This window comes from Ambystoma mexicanum, chromosome 4q (assembly GCF_040938575.1).
Source record: "Ambystoma mexicanum isolate Mex_15411 chromosome 4q, UKY_AmexF1_1, whole genome shotgun sequence".
NCBI lineage: Eukaryota > Metazoa > Chordata > Amphibia > Caudata > Ambystomatidae > Ambystoma > Ambystoma mexicanum.
This window is the reverse complement of record NC_090928.1, coordinates 40,492,597-40,510,511: the sequence shown is the minus strand read 5'-3', so window position 1 is coordinate 40,510,511 and position 17,915 is coordinate 40,492,597. Positions and strand designations below refer to the sequence as shown.

Below are 17,915 nucleotides of genomic sequence, written 5' to 3'. Positions count from 1 at the left end.
TGCAGCCAGTCCCCATGTGGGTCTGTTTGAAGTACCCTCTAATTGGTATGGTAATCACTGCCAACAGCTGCAGGGCCCAAATAAGAGCAGGGTGGATCCATAGAGCCTTTGTTATTTAATCAGGCTGGCCATTGTAGGGGGAAGCTTTATCCTCCTCCTTCCTGGAGACGACATAGTGTACTCCTGGCTGTCACATTCCAACTAAATATGACAGGGCGGACTGTGCCTGTAGGCTGTGTCCACCCCACAGTGCACAGGTCTACGCATTTGTCTGGTGTGAGCATAGGAATATGCATGGTGATTAGCCCGACACATTTTTCTGAGGTTGGAATACCATCATTCCATTTAAGTAAACATTTCCAAAAAGTCCAGGCGAGTTCACACCCACCGTGCGGATGATTGAATTCCTCACACCACTCATTGAGCAGAAACTGACAATGTTTAAGCACTAGACAATAAATGGGAGTTGATTGAGTAGGTTTTCTTTGAGATTTTTACCTCCAAGGGATCCCACCAGTGGATCTGTTCACGATGGTACTGAACAGCAAGTGTTGTCACTATGCTTTGTGGAAGGGGAGAGGGAAAGGGTCACTGAGAGGTGCTTTATCGAACTCATGGAGCAACCTGTTCTCAGACTTCCACATAAACTAGGACGTTTATCTACCTGTATTTGCATTTTTCCGGCATGATCGCGCAACGCCATGTGGCCCACCATGCCCACGTGACCGCCCCTCACAATTCTTAAAGGGGAACGACACTTGGTCTTGCTATGGCTCCTATCCTGTCCAGGCTCTGAGGAAGCTCCCATAAGTATGGAGGAAAGGGGACATTCAACCAGGAGTACAGTAGTCAATACACTGAGTAATGTTTTCTATTCCCTCCTTTGAAGCTCTTCATGGGTGTCTCACAAATGTTTCCCTTTAAAAAAATGTGTTTTTGGAAGGAATAACATCTAACTGAAGAATTGGGGGCTTACGGTCTCTTGTATGAAGGGATCCATATCTCATATTCTGCCTTGATATCGTGATACTTAACAGTTACGAGTTATGTCAGTACAATAGGCTTTTTTATTATTGTTTGGCTTGTCGGGAAAGGTTTGAAGCTTTTCTTTTTTTTTTTTTTTACTTTCTTCATTAAAGCAATTGGTATCACATTTTACATGAACAAGGTGCAAATCATATACCAGCAATCAGCAGAGATAAAAGCATGGTTGACCACAGACAATGGGGCATAAGGGGACAATGTTAACCAGCAACAGGAAAACACGGTGGTGACAGCGTCATAGGTAGGCAGGCATGTAGTACAATGAATGTGTCATGAGGAAAGGGTACAGGCACATAGCTGTTTGTTTAAGGGATTTCATGAGTGCACAGTAGGAAGGAGCAAAAGAGCTGCAATACTACCCGAGGACGGCTGCCCACCGGCTGCAAGGAAGCCCATTGGTCTTTATTGTCATTTGCCAAGGTGACAGCTCGCAGCCATTGCCTGGATGTCAGGAGGATGGCCTTAAGCCAGTGCAATAGTAGGCACCTTAATGCCAGTAGTAGACATATACTAGCATGTTTACGCCTGGGTCCCACTAGATCATCAAAAACATGAAACAGGCAATGCATGGGGGTGGCTTCAATTCTGCTATCAATCATATCGGTCAGTGTAGCACAGACCTCCTCCCAGGACCCACCAAGCCTCGGGCAACTCCATATCATGTAGAGGTAGCCTGTATTGTCATCTCTGCATCTGTGGCAGTTGCCAGTTGTTGCCAGTGAGAAACAGGTGCAGCCGAGCCGGAGTGAAGTGATACCTGTGGAATACCTTGAGTTGCATTACACAGAGTCAGGAATTGTAGGATACCTCCCTAGACTGTGTGTACATGTCCCCCCAGATCTCATCAGTTATATCCAAGTTCATATCCTGTGCCCATTTGGATCAAAGCGTATTTAGGGGTGGCGAGATCCGGCTTTGTACCAAGGTGTATAGACCCCAGTATGGGATTGTTTTCAGGTTCCACAGGAAATCCTTCCCACCACCCCCGAATGCTCAGCGGCCAGTGTATCACAGCCATTGCAAGGACCTATGCTGCGTAGCTATAGGGACATCATCTGCAGCAATAAAAATTCCCATACTATGTTACCCAACAAGCTAAATCTGCCCCGTGTCCAACGTCTCTCCCTGGGGGTATCTACTCTAGGGAAGGTCGGTATACAATTCCATAGGGGGAGGTCACTATGGTAGGGATAGGCCACCCCTAGCAGCTTCCATATCCTCTGCCAGGCCAGAGAACTCACACATGCAGGGTTGAATGAGCATATGTCTGCAAACCAGGGAGGAAGCACAAGAGACCTGATATCCCGACCTTGCGCAGCATACTTTTCAAGTTTGACATGTGGGTTTGGCACATCGTGCAAGAACCTGTAGGCAGCGTACTGCGCCTGTGCCACTAGCCAATATAACCAAGAATCAGGGGCTGCAACCCCCCGACCCTGCCGGGCATAGGGCAGCACAAGGTGTTCCATTAAAGGCGCCCTGCCCCAGAGTGCCATACAAATGTGTTGATAGTGCTTTCCAGTTGCGTAAAGAATTCTGCTCCAGGCCATAACGGTACGTTCTGAAAGAAGTAGAGGAGTTTGGGAAGAACTATCATCTTAAGTAAGTCTTTTTTACCCACAATAGAAAGTGGTAGCCGTGCCCATGTCCTTAGCTTAAGAGTGAATGGCAACATGTTTTCAGTGTAGTTGCGGTCTAATAGAGTAGCATGTTGTCTGGTCACTACAATCCCGAGGTATTTCCTCTCGGATAGAGGCAGAGAGAAACCAAGTAAGTTATGCGGTTTAGCCACAGCATCAGTCAGGGGAAAAATGTCTGATTTAGTGCAATGTACACACAGGCCAGATAACTCCCCGAACTCAAAAACAGCATGCATTATCGGGGGCAGGTGAATCTGAGGGTCTCTGACATAGACTATTGCATCATCCCCATAAAGGGATATGATCTCAGGTTCACCAGTCATCTCGATACCCCAGTGCCTATGTTTATGTCTAAAGAGATCTGCCGAGGGCAAATAAGAGGGGAGATAAAGGGCAGCCCTGATGCGTTCCCCTGGCAAAGTGTAACGGGGTTGAGAGCATCCCATTCTAGTAGACTCTTGCAAATGGAGATGTATACAGTAAGAACAGCCCTGTTGTGAATTTGGGGCCGAATTTACACTTTTCTAAGGTGGCATAATTGAATTGCCATGAGACTGAGTCAAATGCCTTTTGTATGTCCAGTGTTGCCGTCATTGCTTGGGCTTCTGGGTTTATCTGTGCAAGGATATTGAAGAGTCGATGCAAGTTGAGCGCTGTCCACCATCCAGGTATAAAACCTGACTGGTCAGGATGGATTATATAGGGCATGTATAGCGTCAGGCACATAGCTAATATCTTAGCAAAGATTTTTACATCCAAATTTATTAATGAAAGAGGGTGGTAGGAACCACAGTCCTCCGACAGCTTATTGGGCTTCAGGAGGACAGTGATGACCACCTCCATCATTGTGGAGGGGAGCGTTTGCAGCTTAAGGACCTCAGTCCACACGCTGTGGGGATAGGGGACTAAGGTGGCCTTGAAGTGTTTATATAATTCAGCGGTAAGGCCGTCGGGCCACAGGCTTTGCCGGTGGGTAAGGCATTGATTGCTTGAGCAATCTCCTCTGGGGAGATTGGGAGACCTAACTGAGCTGCCGCCTTGGGAGACAATTCCATGAGTGGGAGATCGTCGAGGAATTCACTGATGTCAGCTGGTGAGCAAGTATCATTGTTCGCACTTTGATCAGTATAAAAGGTCCCGAAGACTCTGTTAACATCAGATAGTGTGTGCACTATATTGCCGGAGCTGTCTTTAATGAGAGGGATACAGCAGCTCCCGTTCGCCTGGCGGACCGCTCGAGCCAGCAGCCTACCCGGTCTTTCTCCCTCATCTTATTGCTTTGCTGTTGCCGCGGCATCCAGAAATCTAAGTTCCCTCTGTGTGTGTGCCTTAAATGTGTCTAGTGCCACATTGACCTGTACAAGCGTGGTAGAGAGGGGCTGAGCAGGAGTATTGCCATTCTTGCTGTTCACGATATCCCGCCGGATAGTCTTGAAAACCCCGAACTCAGTGGCCATTGCTATCCCCCGAATATAGGCCTTTAAAGCCTCCTACAGTGTGCCTACCAAGGATACTGACCCCTCATTTATCTGAAAGTATAACAGCACATGGTCCCGGAGGTTAGTTTCAAAGGCCACATCCGCCAACGCCTGGGACTTAAAGAACCAATTGGGGTGGGCCTAAGGAGCCCTTCGGAATGGAGAGCAACCAAAATGGGGGAGTGGTCAGAGAACGATCAGGGCAGTATATCCACACTTGTGACACTTCTGAAAAGGACCCCAAAGATGAGCCAAAAATCAATACGAGAAAAGGTGTTATGGACTGAGGAGTAGAAGAGTAAGCATGGGTGCATGGGTTAAAGGCCTGAGCGGCTTTCGTAAGCTTTCTGGAAATGCGCCCAGATCTATCAAGGTCTACGTCTAGGATGGTATTAAAATCCCCCCTTCCCATAGTATAGGTATCAACGGGTAAAGAGCCGACATGTTTGCAAGGTCAAAATAAAATGTGGGGTCATCCACATTAGGACCATACAAATTCAGATCATCTCCCTCGCCGCCAGTACCCCATAAACCATGACATACCGCCCCAGTGGATCTGTGTGTACCTTCTTGTGCTTAAACGGGATAGGGCTATGGAAAATAATCATCACTCTTCTGGACTGTGTGGAGTATATAGTGTAAAACCTTTTTTTGCCCCAGCATTTGGCAAACCCCTCGCATCCCGCAGCCATAGCATGAGTCTCCTACAAGAACATAAGCTTAGCTTTGTGACGTTCAATGTAGAGAGAAAGCTTGCTTCTTTTAACAGGATTCCCAAGGTCCATTGCTCTGCCCACCACCCTCCTGCGAAAGGATGTAATTCCAGACATCCCACAACCATTGGCTGTGAATCAATAGAGCTGCTACAGCATGACTAAGTGTATTTTGAAACCCCAACTATATACCCTCCGGCCCCCACCCTCATCTCCCCCCAAACAGAAAGATGGGACCCTGAAACCAATTAACCCACCAAACTTTCCAACATTGCATGGGGAGGCTAGCGCACAGGTGATGACCTGGGCCCTCCGGAAGAAAATTGGAATATAAAGTATACAACAACAATATTTCTCCTGAGACGAGAGGAAAACATGGAGTAGCATTAAGGTACCATTATGAACACGATGAAGACATATGAACGCCGTAAGGGCGTCTGCATTGAACAAATCTTGACTGCCAAGGGGCATTGCGAGCGAATGGCGAACCAAAGCCAGACAGGGGCATAATCAGAGAGAAAAGTGTCATGACCCAGCAAAGTGTTAATCTAGGAATGAATGGCTGCCTTCAAGAGTGTGAAGAAATATGTCTTACCATTCAATGCGTAACTCGGCTGGGTATAACATTGCATATTTCATGCCCGAGTCGCGGAGTCTCTTCTTTACTGCCAAAACATTTTTTTTTTCCTGGTGCACAACCACAGAGAAGTCTGGGTAAATATGGATTCAACTGGAGCCCAACAGAAGTTCACCCTTCTCAAAGGCAGCACGTAGGATTGCGTTTCTGTCACGGTAGTTCAGTATTCAGGTGATTATTGGATGTGGCGGCATTCCAGGCTTGGCTTTTGGTGCCAGGGATCTGTGGGCCCGTTCCGCTACGAACTGTGACGATAGTTTAGGGTTGTCCAGTAGAGTTAAGATGGTGCGCTCTACGAAGTCCTCCATGGTGCTGTCAAGGTTATCTTCAGGAACCCCAATGATATGGATGTTGTTGCAGCGCAATCTGGATTTCAGCTCATCATTCTTCTTGGCGGTCATTTGAGTTTTCTTTGTAAAGGAGGCATCATCAGACTTTAAGGAGGAGACGTCATGTTCCACAGCTCCCACTCTGGTTTCAGCCTCGGCGATGCATAGATCTGCTTTCTCGAGTCGTGACTTGATGGAGTTAATTGTGGAATTCATGTTGCCCAGCTTGCTATTGACAGCCGATAACCCCTCCTGCATACAGGTAATCATGTGCTGCGTTTCTCTGGGCTCGCCTGGAGCCGTAGATTCCACCGATGCAGCTGGCCAGTTTGGGCGTCTTGGTAGTGGTTTTGGCCGACATGTTAATAGAATATTACTTCTTCGCTGCAGTTTACATCATTTCTTGCTCCCATATGCTGGGGATAGCTGTGGGTGGGGGTGGCCTCTACTTCAAGGGGAGCAGCAGGAATAATAAGACAACCCTTGGCAGAGCGGCACCCCAATGTAAAATATAGCGGTAGAGAGTATCTTCCAAGTGTTTGTAGCGACTAAGTCGATCCACTCCGGCCGGTTTCAAGTTGCCAGGGGCAGCGCAGTTAAAAGTGATGTCCCACGGTTGCCAAGTTGCACAGTAGCCTGTTACATGTGTGTGTAGCAGAAGTAAATAGGGCACTGGGACCCAGTGTAATCAGGGTTGGTCAGCAGCAGTGAAGTCACTCCTGGAGGCAAGCGGACAGCACCAGTTCCACCAGCCCCCTGCAACGGTTCCCGCCTCATCCAACCTCCAGGCCCGAGCGGGGGCACGCTGCTGGGCGCTCCACCATGAAGGCAGGAGGACACTCAACTCACTGTGGTCACTGTATCCCAGTGCCCACAAGCCCAGGTGCGCAAAGCACAAGCAGAGTCAGGTAGTGGTATCGGCTGTGGCAGACAGGAGTACAGCAGGGTGTGCAGTTCTTTGCTGTGTGCAGCCCACAGGGGAGTCCAGGAGATGAGGGCAGACTCTGCTGTCAAGAGTGTAGCTGGTCAGCCAGTACAGCTCGTGCGCACCCCACGATGGAGAGTCAGCAAACCTGGAGGTGGCTGAAAGTGTCAAACCTACTGGGAATAAACGCTCACCATGTGCTTCACATTCAGCTCTTAGATGATCAAGCCTTGTGAGGGGGGCACTCAGCTTTCCTATGACAGCCTGGCTAGACTGCCTTAGGTATGGTGCCTCATCCTGCACTCTCACCCAGTCGGTGGACCGTGCAGCAGAGGGGATTTCACCCGTGTTCTCACGCCGGTATATCAAGGCACCAGGTAGGGCAACCGGGGCTCGGGGTCACCACTAGTCACGGTGGCAGTGTTACGTTCACCCAGCCAGTTTTGGTGCACCGGCCTGAGCTCCCCACAGCGGCTCATGGGGCTGCTGCCACCTCCAGGCCCTGTATCCTGCCAGACTTTTGGATACACAAATCTGATCAGGAGAGTACATTTGCAGGGTGGGATGCAGCCTCAGTGAAGCGCCCACCTTCCGATGCCGAAATTGTATTGCGGGTACCAAAACGATGTCGGTCAGGAGCCGGGAGCAGCTTCCATGGGCCTCAGGTCACCAGAGCTCTAAGAAAGAGCCGCCATGCTCCGTTGCGCGCAACAGCGCTCCCATTTGAGGGTTTTCACCCACTTTCCCCTGCAGTAGGTATATTTCCTTGTTCCATGACGCAGGTGGAGTTTGTTTGCAGGTTCTGGGCAGTTCAAATGAAAAATTGATACTTCTTGGAGAGGTTCACTGGGTTTCCCTTGAAACTACTTTGTTAAATCCTTCCCCTTTCACCTTCCTTATACATTTACAGACTAGAAGAAGGCGATTCTGAATCTTTAGAGTTTGGATCAGGGGGATTTGTGTTAAGGTACATGTGTGGTGTACATTTTTCGTCAATAAATTCACAAGTGAGGCACTGTGTTTGTCTTCCACGGTCCACCTCGGATGGATGTCAGGTTAATACTTGGTTACATCCTTTCGCAAAGTGAGTCCTGAACAAAGAAGAGGGATGAGGGGGTAATGTCTGAGGTATCAAGTCATCCAACTGCTGTGAGTCTTCGATACCTCATGGCAATGCATCTGTACCGCCCCTACTCCCATCAGAAAGTCTGGCTTTCACCTTCTGGAGAATCTACTTTGCTAGCAGGAGCGTGGAAGGGTGCCCTGAAATGAGGTCATTTGTTTTATGTTGGCATGGTGCACGATTGCACTGAGAGCACAGCAAACTTGATGGTGACACGAGTCGGAGAGTGTCTGTGTGATTCTCAAGATAGTATGCCTCCAGATGCTTGTGGGAATGCCATGAGAGCAACTAAACCAGATTAAATCATGTGTCTGGCCCTTAAGGTATGTTTGGGGGCAACTCCGGAGGCTGTGCACCACCACCCGCTAGTTGATATGGGGCCTGGCACAGAATGTCGAGGATCCCCTGGTCTCGCCCACATCACAGGGGGCCTAGGACAGGGGACCACCACAATGAGAATAACACTGCTACTGCCCTTTTAAGAGAAACCAAAGAAAATGAAACTTGGGAATCCGCGGATATGGGGTTTGCAGGCCCACAGTGATTGCCACAATCCAAGAATGATCTGACATTTACCAGTGAGCTGCCGATCCCTCCTGTGGATCGAGAACCGAGTTTCACGGGGTAGGTGCAGGCCCCATTCACTCCTAGTGCAGTTCCTCAGACGCATTTGCCAGCCCACATGTATCTGGATAAGAAATTCAAGATGACGGACATCCTTTTGAAAGATCAGTTCACTCCTGGTGTAAAGGCAATCAACAAAACACAATAACACCTATAAGCACGGAGCCGCAACGACGCACACAATCTCACGATTAGAAAGACTAGTACTCTCAGTCTCCAGTCATTACTGGGAAGCCTGGCCAAAGGGAAGTTCCTGATTGCCAGAAAGCTCCAATGGCGAAGAAGCAAATGTGGATGTTTGGGGTAGTAGAGCATTGAGCGGTGGAGGTGCTGAAGTCGAAATAGCAGATGCAGGGGGCATAGCAGGAGGAGTTGAAGGTGCAGAAGCATGAAGTTCTGAAAGAGTTGAAGTTTCAGGAGGAGGAGGTGCACAAGGAGTTGAAGGTGCATGAGGAGGAGTGCTTGTGGGAGGGGTTCAAACTACAAAAGAGGTTAGAGGTGATTGGCAAAGAGGGCGGGCCAGAGAGATTGGCGGTGGTTAATACCAAGAAAAAGGTAGAGATTAAGATTAAGGAGGAGCGAAGAGTGAGTTAAACCATTAGAGGAGAAGATGTTGCAGTGGCAAGGAGGAGGGATGACCAGGAGGAGTAGTGAGAAAGAGGTGGGAAGTAGGAGATGATCAAAGCAGCAAATCCCAGGGAGGATTAGGGGCAAAAATAAACACCATAAACCAACCTATTGTCAGTGGAACAGGGAAGAGGAACGAGCACGTGGTGGGACATGGTGGAGGTTACAACTCAGTTAGCCCAAGCGCTGGTCGTAGGACTGGGTGGCACCAGTGAGGTTCAGGCTGGCAGAGAGACTTTGTATTTGGCCATTCTGTGCCCTGGTAAGGTGCCCCATTTGTATAAAGTCTCCAACAAACCTTTATGAAGCATATGTATGAGTTGCATCCACTCTGAGTCCACTTGGTTTCTTGACGTAACGCAGCAGCACTTGCAGTCTTCTCTCCACAAATGGCCCGCCACCCTACACTGAATAAGTGGTTGCTAACATGTCTACTCAAACCTTGCCAAACAGCTGAAAATGGAAGCAGAGAGTGATCATTTTCGGTGTTTGGTAGCGTGGCAATGCCATTGCCTAGGTGACAAATTCAAGGCCATTGTTAGCAGTTGATTGGCCTGAAAGAAACTTATAATAAACATCTCGTGACTTGGGCACCACTGCGCCTATTCCAAAAGACCCATCACTTGAAGGATTTAAAAAAAACACTTCATTGATCATACCATGCGTTTTTCACAGTAGCTGCACATTCCTTGTTGTTAGTGTTCAGTCGAAAAGCACAGTTGGCTATCAATCTCATGCAGGAATTTACAGTTGTAATGTAAGAATTTAGAGCCAGCTTACTACTGTTTCTTTTCATTTTTTTTATTCTCTGTCAGGAAACGGTTCTTGTAAAAAGCAGTCGACCGGGTCATCCTTTACTCAACAAAACATTCCAATTTGAGAGGTAGGTGGTCTTCAGTGTCTGAGTGGGATCACCGTCAGGGATTTATGAAAACTGCTCTTCAAACGGGAGCTGACTGAGCAGCATGTCATATTTTCATTATGAAGAAAAATGCCGTCTCCATCCCCCAGAGTGAATGCAGCTTCCTCCCCAACGATGTTATTTCAGCCCTGTCTGAGAGCATATTTGTACAAGCACAGTGGCATATGGTTCGTATAATCCGCCATCTTGTTTATGTTCAGACACTTTTTTAATGGAACTAATAATGTATACTCCTGAAAACAAATTACAGCATTCAGCATGGCGGTATCACAAAAGTGTGTGGAAAGCAGACCGAAAATACACTTTGTAGAAATGCATGTTTTATCTCTTTAGCTGGGAAATATATACTGCCTCTTATGTGTATGCCATATTGCAACATGACGCCATTTCTTAGGGTTGGGGCGGTACATGCGGCTGCATGACTATTTTGTGGGCATCCCTTCAGCATGTTTAACTAAAGCAGGTTGCTCCCAGCGCAAACCCCAAGAGCACATGGCTACACCATGTTTTATGGATAACTGTGAACTATGCAAATATCTCCCATTCACATTTCCTGTATTCAAATATATTTTGCACGGATATCCTGAAAACCTGGAGTTGAGGTCCTTAAGAGCCCACAGCATGCATATACCTACAATTGAGACTACCTGACCTGTATTCATACATAAGTTATGTGGCTATACTGAAAACCTGGAGTATAAGTGAAGTCCTCACGAGTCCACAGCAACAGCATGTTTTCTGGATAACTATGTGTAACTGTCTCTCTTTCAGATTCCTTGTATTCAATTATATATCGTGTGGATATCCTGAAAACCCGGAGTTGATTTTATTCTTGAGCACCGGACCATATACTTTCCAATCCTTTCCGAAGTCAGTTAGACCTTGTGCATGAGAATTACAAAAAATATTCATAGTACATTATATAATAATGTTGCATTTTTGTCAAACAATTAATTGTGATGCCCTTATTCCCATGAAGCTCTGGCTATAAGGCCAACGTTCACTTATTCACTGACACATCAAAGGACACGGCACCCTGCACCTTACACATACAAAATGCTAAATTTAAAATTTGCAGTTCTAGTTTTCTCGGCCAAAGAAATTGCCTTTTTCCTGCAATTGTAATGATTAACTGTCTTATTACAAGTTTGGCATTAAATGCAGCAGTGATTCCTCTGCACGGAATTACAGTTACTGCCAATGTGTCCAGTGGCATTATCGCCATATTACGAACCCATGGTGGCCATGTACAAATTGGCTTGGTGGTAAAGGTAATTCCATCTGGAGGAATTACCACCAAAAAACTCTACTGAGTACCAATTGCACCAGTTTTTGGAGGAATTACCATTACTTGTACCATCCTTTGGAGGAATAACCAAACAGTAATGCCTCCAAAAATGGGCGGAATTAGTGTCACAAGGAAAAGGAGTCACCAACGAAAATTGGAAGCTGTGCAATGGCAAATCCATTGGAAATCATCCATTTCCTGGTGCCAACCCAGGCAGACGCATACAGTAATCATGTCTGGGGACCAGAGCAAATCCAAAGTGCCAGAACTGAGTCGGCACAACCGAAGTTCACTGTGGCGGTGCTCACTCTACTGATGAGGGGTTAGCTCATGCTGAAGAGCTATTTGGTGGCACAAGTCACAAAAGCACACACACCAGATGAAGGCTGCCATCCAGGTAGAGGTGCATGAAAAGATAGTGGCAGTTAGGACAGTATCCCAGGATGCAGAGGTCATGAAGAAGCAGTGGACCTACCTCAAGGCCAGGATCTGCTGTCTCTTGGCACCCCAGCGCAAGGAGACCATCGCCACATGAGGAGGCACTGTGCAGCCCCTAAACAGACACCCTGGTACAAAACGGTGAGCATTCTCCTCCACATGGCTCATCTGGAGGAGGTAGGGCCCTTTGAAACAGAATAAACTTGATGTATAAGCGCCTTACAAATAAATGGAGAAATGGGAGAAGTCAAGTGGTTGGTGTCTAGCTGACAGCTATGCTAAGGCCAACAGGTACATGAGAGTCCATTTGCTGATGTAAAATTAATTACTGGATGGCAAGGCCTGCACTGCCTGCAACCCTGCAGACTCTGGGGCTGGCAATTCACGTGCATGTACAACAGAGTAACCCAATATTCAGGGCACAATGCAGCTAAGACCCAGGAAAATTGAACACACATCAAAGCACCCTAACAGTCACATAAAGGGTGTGCCATGTATACTGAATTTGTATACTAAATAACCGTCTTTTGTATTTATTAAATGCATTTGTTTGTGGAGTAAACAACCTTTCACACTGAAGATAAAAACATACAGTTCAGTTGATTTCATTACATACATAATACCATTAAAATACAATTCATCAAAATAAAACAACACAAAGCTTCATACACTAAAATAGCCTAAGCTTCAATGTAATACAATGATTTCATCAAACATTTGATTCTGAGACTCCAAGACTGCCGCCACGAGATAAGGGTGTGTATCCTGAGCTCCTGCAGGTCGATGATCAGCAAGCCTTCGGGCCCGCAGAAATAAATGAATAAAAGCAGCTCAAAACACACCGAGACGTAGGGGAGAATGATTTATCCGTCCTTTCAGATGAATGACTTCAGGAAACTGTGCAGTTGAGAAGGAAACATCACCGAATACAATGCTCAAGTCGAGGATACACGGGGGACGGAGTCCACACACTTTATTCAGAGGGTGGACTCAGTGCCCCCCAGCTAAAATGAGAAACTTTGAATGTCCTCTTTGAATTTTTGAATGAAAGCCAACCTCGGGGATCAAACCAAAGGACACTTCACCAATGCACTATTTAACCTGAAGAAAAATACCAACCAACTAAAGGTGAAATGTCCCATTTTGGTACTGCAGGTCTCAGGGAAAACATTTGTATTGGTTCTCGGAGTTTAAAACATGCACACCTTTTAAGGTTTTCAAAAACACTATTAAAAGAAAATATCCTCTCTTGATTTTGTGTGTGTGTTGATTTTATGAAAGGCAAATGCCATTCGCCCTGTGCAATTTGGGTGGTTACGCAAAGCCAATTTAATGAAATGTGCGTATTTCACCTTGATATGGTCATTTCTGGTGACGTCACATCCCATTGCATTTGTGGATGAGTCCCCCCACTTTAATTTTTAGGACTTGACCCCTGGGTAGGGTGTGGCTTGTGCAGGAACGCTATAGCCTCATATTGGAGGCAGTACACTGGATTCCTTTGAACAAGGCTGCCCCCCCAGCTGCGGTGGCATTATAAATCAGAGTGACAGGTGCTGTGTAGGAGGCCATGACCTAGTGTTTGAGAAGCATCAGGAAGGTGGAAGGCAGTGCAAGGACGTTAGTTGGTGAGTGGCGAGACAGCAGGACAGCGACGGCCGAGAGCAGGCACCCATATAAACAGTGCACCAGCTAACTAATGTATAAGAAGCTGTCCCATACAGCGTGAATTAGAAAAACAATATCATGGCAGAATTGTGTGGACGTGCCGCGCCTAGGGACATAATACAAGGCGCTCCTGGCAGCTGGAATGGGCGAGACAGAGCAGCAAAGAGCGCAGAAGGACATTTCATCCACGAGTAAGGAGACTTCTATTCACATTGGTGATTCCATAAAGGGTTGCAGATATAAGGAAGCAGGCAGACAGTATTTGGGGAGATGAAAGGTGTTGCTCCAATGGTTTAAGCCCCTTGAAGGAGAGATAGGTGGGAATGCACCTGATGGACTTGATTAAGTGACTTTACCCTGGTCAAAATAAACTACAGTCAACGATTGATACGGAATGCACCTGGAAATAGGAGATCCAATAAGATAATTTGACTTGAGTTTGCATCTCCTTTTGACTATTCACCTTTCTAATAATCCAAATTGAAGTTACAGGGTCAGAAAGGCGAGGGCGCCATTTGTAAGGAGAGGGGCAGGGGCCAAGATCCATACTAATATTGGAGTAGTGGTCTACCGGTATATTTAGTACATTCACGCTCATTTATAGATGCCTCATCCCCAACTCAGAGAACCGTCAATACTTGCAGATGCCAGGGGCCAAAGGGAAAACGCCCTCCTTGAAAACTAAGACGCCCATCGCTACCCAAGGGGGTCAGCTGGAGCATTGTTGGAGATCCCGCATGGGAGATACCTCTCTGGGCGAGAAGCAGCTCAGCAGGCTATAGGGGAAAAGATAACCAACCAGACCACAATGGCCTTAAAGAAGGAAGACCTCCAGGATTGTTTGAAAGATATGGAAGAGAGGATGGTGAATGCCCTTCAGGCTCAGCTGGTCAAAATGAAGGATGACAAACAGGGATCACTGATGGAAGTGAAAATGCAGATTAGTGAAATCGGTGCCAGGGTTGAAATATCGGAACGGGGCCTGATGAGCGTGATGACTGAAGTAGGTCAAAACAGCAAACTCTTAGATCAATTGGCTAGAGCCACTCATAATCTGGAAATCCAGATGGAAGAATTAGAGAATCGCTCTCAGAGGTCAAATATATGTGTGAAGGGCCTATATAAATAAATATATATATATATATATATATATATATATATATATATATATATATATATATATATAGGCTATGGACTTACATCAATGCTTCGGAAATTTACTAACAGATACGCCATCTGAAGATGTGGGGATTGATGAGGGTACTGGGGTACACAGAGTGGGACCCAGGAGATCTGGTCCAGGTGCAAGATCAAGAGACGTATTGGTGTCCTTCTCCTCATATACATTGAAAGAAAATGTTCTTAGGTCGGCAAGGTCACAATCAAACTTAACCATCAATGGAGTCCAGGTGTGTCTCTCCACTGACTTGGCCTTGACAAATCTGCACAAAAGGATGGCCATGAACCCGGTGACTAGAGAACTAATAGGCAAGCACATCCAATATAAATGGACCTTTCCATTCGGTCTACTGTTCACCTGGGAAGGCAAGCAATACAGTACGACATGTGAGGAAGGATTGTCCATTCACAACATACAGGAAGGCAGACGATCTGATGGACAAATGCAAAATTCCTCTGCCTTGGAAGGTTATCGCCTGTGGACTTGGTTTGCAGCATCTGGCAGGAGAGGCAGCAGACTTGCAAAATTGAGAGGACCACCGGGCAAGAAGGATGATTCCAGGCCATCAGGTGCCATTTGAGAAGTTGGTGCAACTTGGTATAAATGTTAAATTTTGTGGTTTATTTGCTCAATGCAGGTTAGATAAATAACAGAAATAGGTGTAAGGGGTGTCGAGGGTATGTTAGAACTGAATGAGGCTTGTGAATCTAGCTGTCTGGAGGGAGGGGTGAGGTGACGGCATTAAGGAATCACTTGGGGGGTGCAGTTCGCCCTCTAAAGTGTTGTTCCCGGGGCAGCTACAGGATCAGAACCCCAGGGAGGTATCTGGAGTTTTTCATGGTTCCATGTGTTAGAATTGTGGCAAAAATGGCCATGGACACAAAATATTGCGGCAAAAAGGCTGTGGTTTTGCCACCGCAATCCATGTACCCATTATACGATTTAAGGGAGCGGGGGACACGCCCGCAACCCCCCGCTCCTCTTAAATGGTGCGATTTTTTTTGTACAAGCGACATTTTTGCCGTGATTTTATCACTGCGTACCGTTTTCATAGGAACTCTGTTTCGGACCGGAAAAGGGGAGGGGGGAATGTTGGGGATAGGATTTGGTTTGTTGATGTTAGGGAGGAGTGGGGGAAAGTTGGGGAGTGGGATGACTTGGCCAGCAATCAAGAAATGAGGGTGAGTTGCCATTAGGTACGGGGGCTAACAAAGATAATATTTTAGTGACAAGAGATGGGTATATCAATTTACCCGCATAATGTAAGTGGAATGAACTCCCCAGTGAAACGTCAGAAAGTTGAGGAGTAAATCAGACGGCTCCAGGCAGAAATGATATTGCTGCAAGAGACTGTCATGCATGCTGGACGTGGTCCTACCTCCTACGCTCGTAGAACACCTAGACCGTTCTATTCCAAATGGCGGTTGTTCGATACGTTGCCGGGAAAACGACATTTGCACTTTTCACGTCGCTAACTTCACGTGTATTCTGCTTCGTCACGTGAACTACGGCATTACGTATTTAAGCAGCGTGGAAACTTCACTCGCTGCTTCTGATCGAATCATTTGGCGTTGTGTAGCTGAACCTCTGGTCTGCATCCTTGCAGGTTACTACAGCTACTTTTTGGGCCTTCTATAGCGTGTTTTCCGCCACACGCTGCTTCCTGGAGCTGTTTGGTTGCGTGTAAATCCACACGCGCACGTTGCCTTCAAACGCGGCTGGTCTGGGCTGCGTGAATCCTGTTCGCGTGTAAATCCACACGCGCACGTTGTCTTCAAACGCGGCTGGCCTGGGCTGCGTGAATCCTGTTCGCGTGTAAATCCACACGCGCACGCTATCTTCAAGCTCTGCTGGTCTGGGCTGCGTGAATCCTGTTCGCGTGTAAATCCACACGCGCACGCTATCTTCAAGCGCTGCTGGCCTGGACTGCGTGAACCCTGCTCGCGTGTAAATCCACACGCGCACGCTATCTTCAAGTACGGCTGGCCTGGACTGCGTGAATCCTGCTCGCGTGTAAATTCCACACACATATATATTGTCTTCAAACGCTGCTGGCCTGGACTGCGTGAATCCTAATCGCGTGTAAATCCACACGCACACGCTCTTTTCTTCGCGGCTGTACAGAACCGCGTGTACTTTGTTTATACCTTAAAAGGAGCGCAATTTCCAACTCCTGCACCTGTGATATTAACAGGGGGATTGATTCATTTCTATACTTTACTCTACGTGGGAAGGAAGCTTTTCAAGGATAATTGGTAGGTGACAGTGAACAGTTCTTTGGACGCTATCCTGTGGTGCATCAACCCGGTATCTAGCGTGAGCCTCGTTCCGTTCGGGATAAGTCTCCCTTACTAATCTTCCCTTCCTTGTCGTTTGTTCTACCTTGGATTCCTTAAGAGACTCTGCTGGATTCATCTGCCCTAGACTCAAGGTCAGTGTGTGCATTCATGACATTTTCTATTCCATCATACCCAGGTTGGGGCAGTTATTCATGATACTTTATTTTGTTCTAGGCTGACTTCCTATACCTTACCCACGCCCTTTCCAGTGATCCATCACTCTGCCTATTTTACCAGTCAGAGAGTTGTATCATTTGGAAGGTCTTAACTTGACTTCACAACTATCAAAACGCGTGAACAGGGATCCGGAAGACCCTACCACCTGTATCCTTTTGAGTACCGTATCCTTTTCAGTTAATACTGTGGTGCTCTCTGACAGAATCAGAAGCCAAGGAGGGTACGGATCCTTTAGCTGTTTTGACTCAGTTGATCAGCGATTTGAGAAATGAAATGGTTACGGCACAGGACATGTTACGGCATCGTATGGACGTTATGCAAGACGCCATGCACGGTAGTCCTCAGGGAGCACATGTTCCAATGGCCACTGCATCTGGATCTGGGACTATGACACCCCCACAGGAAACTATTAATGTGGTTATGCCCACTCAGTTTCCCTTGGCCCCTCCGGAACGGTTCACTGGTGATCCCAAAACCTATAGAACCTTCGTTAATCAGTGCCGACTCCATTTTCTTTGCCGTCCTACATCTTTTCCTGACCTAACCACAAAAGCAGCATTCGTGCTTTCCCATTTAGGGGGCACAGCTGCTGCTTGGGCTAACCCTTTGTTGGAAACAAATAGCCCTTTGTTGTGCGACTGTGACGATCTCTGGCTGCTATGAGTAAAGTCTTTGACATGCGTTATGCTACTCAAGCCATGGATCTGGAGTTACTTAATCTACAACAAGGCAATCAGCCTCTTCAGCCTCTTTTGCCTTACAT

The 17,915-nt window shown here is 47.0% G+C and overlaps 1 protein-coding gene across 3 annotated transcripts in view; it reads left to right on the top strand.

Moving 5' to 3' along the window:
* Window positions 1–17,915, top strand: part of KIF25 (kinesin family member 25) — a 1,016,252-nt gene that overhangs the window by 504,739 nt on the left and 493,598 nt on the right. For all 3 annotated transcript variants that reach the window (XM_069607411.1, XM_069607412.1, XM_069607410.1), the window contains one exon: window positions 9,956–10,023. In XM_069607411.1, coding sequence (XP_069463512.1) covers window positions 9,956–10,023 — 68 coding nt within the window. The remainder of the gene's footprint in view (window positions 1–9,955; window positions 10,024–17,915) is intronic.